Source organism: Amblyomma americanum, chromosome 1, assembly GCF_052857255.1.
Source record: "Amblyomma americanum isolate KBUSLIRL-KWMA chromosome 1, ASM5285725v1, whole genome shotgun sequence".
Lineage (NCBI taxonomy): Eukaryota > Metazoa > Arthropoda > Arachnida > Ixodida > Ixodidae > Amblyomma > Amblyomma americanum.
In genome coordinates, this window is record NC_135497.1 from 36,752,181 (window position 1) to 36,759,360 (window position 7,180).

General features: G+C 43.2%; 1 protein-coding gene across 6 annotated transcripts in view; it reads left to right on the top strand.

Annotated features, from left to right (window-relative positions):
- hts (adducin 1-like protein hts) overlaps positions 1–7,180 on the top strand; it is a 103,587-nt gene that overhangs the window by 87,563 nt on the left and 8,844 nt on the right. For 3 of the 6 annotated variants that reach the window (XM_077645441.1, XM_077645439.1, XM_077645443.1), the window contains 2 exons: positions 1,366–1,448; positions 6,072–6,255. In XM_077645441.1, the coding sequence (XP_077501567.1) occupies positions 1,366–1,448; positions 6,072–6,236 (248 nt within the window). In that variant the 3' untranslated portion in view covers positions 6,237–6,255. The remainder of the gene's footprint in view (positions 1–1,365; positions 1,449–6,071; positions 6,256–7,180) is intronic. The other 3 variants (XM_077645442.1, XM_077645440.1, XM_077645444.1) reach the window with 1 other exon arrangement.

Here is a 7,180-nt window from a genome sequence, read left to right on the forward strand (position 1 = left end):
TCTCACGTCCACTGTGCTTCTGTTTCTGCTTGGAATGCGTTGCACAGCCAGCAAACATGCGCGCAATTATTGACCTTGTAGGTCATCGGTGCGCGCTTGGACAGCAAGAACTTATCATTTCAATGGTGCCTTTTTATTGCTTTTTGGGTCAACATGCTATTTCCCGGGAGGAGTCACAGGGGCTGAGAGACGCTCTTTCATCTCCGCGCTTGCTGAAAGCAAGAGTTCCAGCTTCACGGGAGGGGGGGTTTACGGCTCCTTCTCATTCTCTATAACCGAGTGATATGGCCAAAGTTGTTCGTAGTGTTTGAGACGAGTTGCCATTGCCCTGATGCATATTTTGACGGCAGCACCGTGCTCGTTCATAAGGCAGGCATTCATTATATCTGCTGCCGTCATAAGCGGGCTTGACTGTAGTATTTTTTATGACAGTACGATCTGGGGAAGATACCTTAAGGTTATTTATAAGACACGATGCCTCCTTCAGTTACTTAGCTGTCATGTTTTGGTAATCAAGATTGGGAGCTTCAGGGAGATGAGTGGTCTTCGCATATAAGCACAGATGAAAACAGGCTTTCTCTTACCTGCTGCCTTTTTTCCCTAGCTGCTTTGAATCCTGTGTTATGACAGAATGAAATATGGGAAGGCTTTGCAAGTTACAGAACAGAACTAGGAAGATGAGCCAATCTCTGTATCATTAGCATGTCTTGTATGACAGGTGGAGTAACTTTTTTTGCAGGAAAGCTTCTAGGGACATTGTAGATGTAGATGTATGCTGGAGCTACATCTGTGGAAAACATTTGGCTTTTCAGTACTCATGCGGCCCAAACAGTCGCACTCGTTGAAAAGGCAGGATACTTATTTTTTTAGCAATATTTTTCGTTCCAAATGGGCTACTCACAGGGTTTACCTCTGGGCCATGGAGTGTTACTCGTTTTACGTTATCAACGTTTCAGATCTCTGAACTGTTGTTCCCACCCCTTCTGAGCTCAACACTTCCACACGTGCTATACGAGACCTGTACATACATATCTTTGTTCCCATATGGTTTGAGGAATGTTTGGTTCTAATTTATCTTTGCAGCCAAATTAGTGTAATTTGCAAGTTAATTTTCACTAGAGCAGCCTTTGAGTAGAATTTTTTGGACATCAAAGTCGATTTCTGTCTTCCCTTTTGTGTGGACATCTATATTTCCCCCTTTTTTGTTGACTCTGCACAGTGATGTTTAAATAACACATTTGTTATTTTATTTTTCATTGTGCTCGTGTTTATTTTTTGGTTGCCACACTGTGAAGCAATGTAGAGAACTTGCCGGAGAAAAGCACTGGTTTCCCACTCACTCATGTAATCCTAAACTCATTGCAGGTGATGCACCGGTGAATGGGGATGAAAAGCTGAGGTCAGCTGAGAGTGGTGACGTTTCAGCAGCATCGCGGAGCAGCAAAGAGGTTCATTTTTGCCTTTTTTGTATTCATTTTGTCCCAAGTCTTTCTACCATTGTAAATGTGACTGAGCAGCAGATCCATTCTTTTGTTGACAGCGCTTAAAAAACACGGACAGAAGACATGGAAGACGACGTCACAGGCACTGATGACGCCGTCTTCCATGTCTTTGTGCGTGTTTTTTAAGCGCTGTCAACAAAAAAATGGATCAGCACCAACTAGCCCGACAACTTGTCCTATTTGAGCACCAGAGATCTGTTTTGACCTGCTGGTTAGCATTCAAGTGTGCATTCATTTAGTGCACTTGTTATTCTTATTTAAAAGACACTGATTAGAGGACAGAAATGCATTTTGTATGTGTTTAGCAGTCTTGTGCTGTGGGATTATTTTTGGACATTGCAGTGTCAATATAAGGATTATGGCTCTATCAGCCTGTATGTTTATGACATAAGCTTGCATGGCTGACCTGGAAGTGCAGATCTTTTCTGGGTTATGCATGCTTGTTGAACTTCTCGGAACTTTCATATCATATCAAAGGTGCCTGTGTATAGCACTCAGGCAAGAGAAAAGGAAATGCTGACTTGGTGGTGTAGATATTCAAGGACAGACCAGAAATGGGGGGGGGTCAGCAACATAACAGGGAAGTGTACAGATGGCAGCAGTAATAAAAAGAAAAAAGGCGCTTGTTGCTGTGTTGCTGTTAGTACAATCATTCAATGTCCTAGTGGATATTGCCAGTCACTATATGTTAGTGTGCAACCCTTTCAGTGATACTTCTATGAATGCTTGTGCCCTATCCTCCTGTTCCTACTAGGTAATGCATATGTTCAGTGAAAGTGATTAAGCTTGCTTCATTTAACTCTGCTCACACCTGTACATTTGACCCTTCATTAAAGGGGGAAGAGGGTCATAAAAGAAAATTTTATTTCATTAGTCGCAACAATGAAATTTTAAGGGAAAATTATTTTTGCACACCACTTCTAAATATGCCATTTACGGTTAAACCTGGATATAACGAAGTTGGAAAAAGTCTGGGTTTTTTTGTTACATGCAACTTTTGCAAGCTGACCTGATGGTACAATGCAGAACGGAAACAAAAATAAGAAATGTAGGTGAAATCACCTCGAAAATGTTTACTAAAAACCCCATTACTCAGTCATAAACACGGAGAAACGTTCCGCATTTGCGCTGATAGCGCACCTGCCGTGGCTCGCATAATGCTATTATGAGTGGAGTGGGAAGGGTGGGAGAAGCAGGGGCACCAGTCGAGCTAGAGAAGAGAGAGCGCGGTTGCGCCGCCGCCATAGACCGGCCGCGGAGGCACGTGCTTCTTCCCCTTTCTTGGTGTGTCCACCGCTGTTGCCCTAGGAAACGGACTCTTCGCCTTGCATCGCTGGCACTCTCCGCCGTCCTCGCTCCAGAGTCCCGACGCGTGAAAGCTGTCGGCTGCTATTGGTGGCGGAATCATGCGAGCAATGGGCGTGCACTGCTCGTGCCGTTTCGTTCTTGCTATGCCCTATCATTTTTCACTGCTTTTGAGCATGAACTGTTGTAGTGCCACATGGTATGGCGTTCCTAAAGCGAAAACAGCGGAGATGTGCTGGTGGCGCAGGGGCGCGATGCGTTGAGTCAACTGCGGTCAGTCGTTGGCGTTTTTTTCATGTCAGCTCGTGCTTTATCGTCGTGAAACTTGTCTCCCAGTTTTGTAACTCAGCACTAGCTAACAGATGGTCAGCTTAGCTAGTTTGTTATATCAAGGTCAATCGCTGCTGTGCTTTCGTTACGTGGGGCTCTAAATCACTTGCGCTTCAATGGGGGTGACGTTGGGGCATTAAAAACTTTGTTACATAGAGAAATTCGCTATATTGAGGTTCGTTACTTCCAGGCTGAACTGTAATTTCATGTAAAACTAGTCCCTGTGCACTTATATAATGTGTTATGTAATTATTTTGTTGACAGCTTTCAAGAAATTTTGTTACAGCAAACTTGCTGAAATGCATGGCATTGGTTTCTCTTGATATCAGGGAATGCAGTAAGGGTAAAACTACTATCCTGCCTATCATAAGACTTTAACTGTTAGATTGCATGCCATTGGTTTCTCTTGACATCAAGCTATGCAATCAGGGCAAAATTATCATCCTGTCTGTTGCAGAAAGTGAGTTACAGGATTTTGAAATCATGACGAATACAAGTTTTTCTTCCCGTTTGTGAAGCGGAAAACTCAAAACCCTGTAACTTAACTTCTATGACAGGCAGGATAATAATTTTTCCCTTATTGCATAGCTTGATGTCCAAGACAAGCCAATGGCATGTGTTCTAGCAAGTTTCCTGCTGCTAAGTTTTTTGAAAGCTCTCAGCAAACAGTTATATAACATTATTATATAAGTGCACAAGGACTTGTGTTACACAAAATTGAATCACATATTTGGCATCAGCATTCAAAAGTACATGTTTCTTGAAGATTTTGTTATTATGATATCATTAACAATAATTTTTTTTCTAAAACCAGCTTCCACTCTTAAAAGCCCTATAGCTCAACTTCTATGGCAGTATGATAATTTTACCGTTATTTAATTTCTTGATTTCGAGAAACCAATGGCATGCATTTCAGCAAGTTCCCTGTTGCAAGATTTCTTTCTCGACAAGCAACTTTTATGACTTGTTGCATAAGTGCACAAGCACTTGTTTTACATGAAATTAAATGATGCATGTAGAGTCTGCAGTCAGAAATACTGTGAATAATAGCGCAGAGACAAGGGACACAGAAAGCAGCTCGTACTCACAGTCAGTATGTACCAACTAGCTCAACTCACCGTCTTACTGACACAGAAATACGTGTTCCCTGAAAATTTCATAATTGTGGCTTCATTAATCAAAATTCTTTTTCTAAGATCCTCTTCCTCCCTTAAAAGAGCCTTGTGACATAAATCAAGCACATGGCCCTTATTCCTTTGTATGCAAAGGATGGGACGTTGTGATGCCTGAACGCCCAAAGAGATAACCGAAATCGTAATATTTTTAATCTTCTCTAGAAATGCTTGTTTTGATCCAGTGGGGTTGAAACAGAGCAGCAATTTTCAGCAGTGGAAATGAGGTGACAGCCAGATTAGGCACTGCCTTCCTGATTGGTTGAGAGTGTAGTTTTAACCTAGTTTCTTTATTCTCGGGAAATGGTCTAGAGTATGATTCCTTTAAGTGCTGTGAGCATTTCGCATCCCACGAGAACTGAAAAGAAGCAATGAAAGCGAGCAAATGCTAGGGGTGACACTTTCCAGTTCGCTTCAGACTTTTGTGGAAGTGGGCGCTGTTCGAACCACACAGAGAAGGCAGCAGAAGAAACAAAAAGAAAAGCCGATCGATGCACCGTGCTCAATAATGTGAAGAGAAAGGATGGACAGGAGACAAGGTTCGGAGGTGGGGGACCGTTGTTAACCTCCCAATCCTACCACGAAAGAAACATTGGCGGGCATCTTTTGCTGATTTCCCCCATGGTTGAGTTAGTCACCTCTGCACTGGCCACAGCACATAAGCAGTGGGACGACACTGTAAAAATGTGCGGATGTGGGCAGGCCCAACAAGGCAAAAATTGCATCAAGCTTCCACTGCGTACGTGCAAGGCGTGGTTCTGATTGGTAGTACCCAGTGAAATGCATTTTTCTCTGATCTTTTTGTATTGAGTTTTCTTAGCGGAATAACTTTCATTTGCATGCTCTGATTCAATAATTCTTCCTGCTCAGGGCTCTGTAACACACAAGGAATTGCCCGGAAATTGCCAGCCCCAGCGATGTGGATGCACACGCTGGTGGCTTTTAGAATAGGGGTTTTTCCTACATAGCGGGCAAGGCTTGCATTCATTCATTGCAGCACTTTTAGGGCAAAGAAGACATACTAAAAAGCACAAATGACATATAAAACATGTATTTTGTTTCATATATCGGGTCACTCTCCTGCAGGATATAATGCACGTGTAATAACCCAGACAAACAAGGAATGGTGATGATGATTATCGATTTTTATGGCGCAAACGAGGAATGCCTTTGACTTTTTATGGATTGTGTTAGCCATGTGCATTGCCTATTCGTTTGAAAAGTGAAATGTGTATTGATAGGTCTCAGAAATTGGTTTCTATTTTGTTTTATCATTACGTGAATAAAAATCGCTAACAAAAAAAAACGGTGTTTTTGGAGTGTCAGTACTTTGTAGCCCCTTTTTTGGACCAAAAACATCGATGCTTTTGAAGCTCTTGTGCTTTCTGGTGTCTTAGCTCGTCGATGACCAAATGATGCATATTTGCTAAGCCTAGCAGTGCTCTAATGCTGGAAGCAGTCTGAAAATTTAGTGCGTTTTATCGATAATTTGTCATTCAGGCATCTTAACAAAGCAAGAACTTTGTGTGCCTTTGATTTACCATGAACATGAGACACTGTGGCAGCGACAACGAATGGGGGCTGAGGCAAGCGTCCCCTGCCATGTTGCCCCTTCGCAAAGCAGGTTAGGGTGCATACTATTTGAGAAAATAGCATGCGCCCCAAATTCTAAAACTCTTGTTGGTACACTCAGCGCAATAAATGGAACTGTGTGCTCAGGATAGGCTCTAATAGGCATGCCTGTGGCATGTGGTCCTCTCAGCAGAGCTCGCCAGTGAAGGACGTCGAGGGCGAGTCGCCCAAGAAAGACAAAAAGAAGAAGAAAGGGGGACTGCGGACACCGTCGTTCCTCAAAAAGAAGAAGCACCGCAAGGAGAAAGAGGACAAAGAAAAGGCCGCTTCAGAGTGGCAGAACCGGAGCCAGTAGCCCTCCCACCTGTGTGCAAGTGAGCCCACCACCACTGATTGTAGTCCTCAATCCATTAGAGGGTTAAGAATGCTCTGACTTGTAATGCAAAGCAATGAAGGTCCTTAAGGTCAGGTCATGCATACAACATCTTGGTCATCAGTCATGTGTAGCAAAAAGGGGAAGGAGTGGAGTGCGAGAAGTAATTTACTTCATTCACAGTTGCTTGTGTTCTGGCCTCATTTGTGTCTTCATGGTGTGTGCTTGACAGCTCGTGGTTTTTAGTTGTACTTGAACTCTAATGAACTTTTAGTGGTGTATAGGCATCATCAAAAATAAACGGAGCACGTGAACAGTGGAGCAATGCATCTCTGCAAATCCAAGCAGAAGTGTCTGGAACTAACCACGTGGTATCCCCACAGGTGTTTCTCATCCCTGTCTAGTTGATGGCTTGAGCGTGACCGCACTGGTTCCCAATGTTACACTTTTTGCTGTGCTGGCGCTGACAGCAGGATTCGGGCCATGGTTGCTCTATATGTGCGTACTGCCTCACGTGCCCTTGTGTGCCTTGTTTGCCCGCTGTTATCAGCCAACAGTGGCTTCTTTTATACTTGTGTAAGTGTGCCACTTCTAGAATAAAATAGAAAGGTTATAATGCCTGCTGTGCTTCAAAAACATGTTAGTTTGTTTGACCAAGTATGTCTCATTACAGTGAAAAATTCTTGGAGCCACTTGGGGGTTGGGCAGGTGGAGACAGACATCTAAACCAGCTCCCTTCCCGAGTTAAGACATGATTGCAGGCCCTTTTCATGCCACAGAGGAACTATTCGCAACTCCTTATTTTTTGTTTGGTTCTTGCAGTGCTTTTATGTCACTGTCAAAGCTGCCAAATTTGCTGGGGTGGTTGCTGTAGAAAGGCTGTGTAGGAAACATTGCAGGGTTTAAAGTGAGGCATAAACAAGATG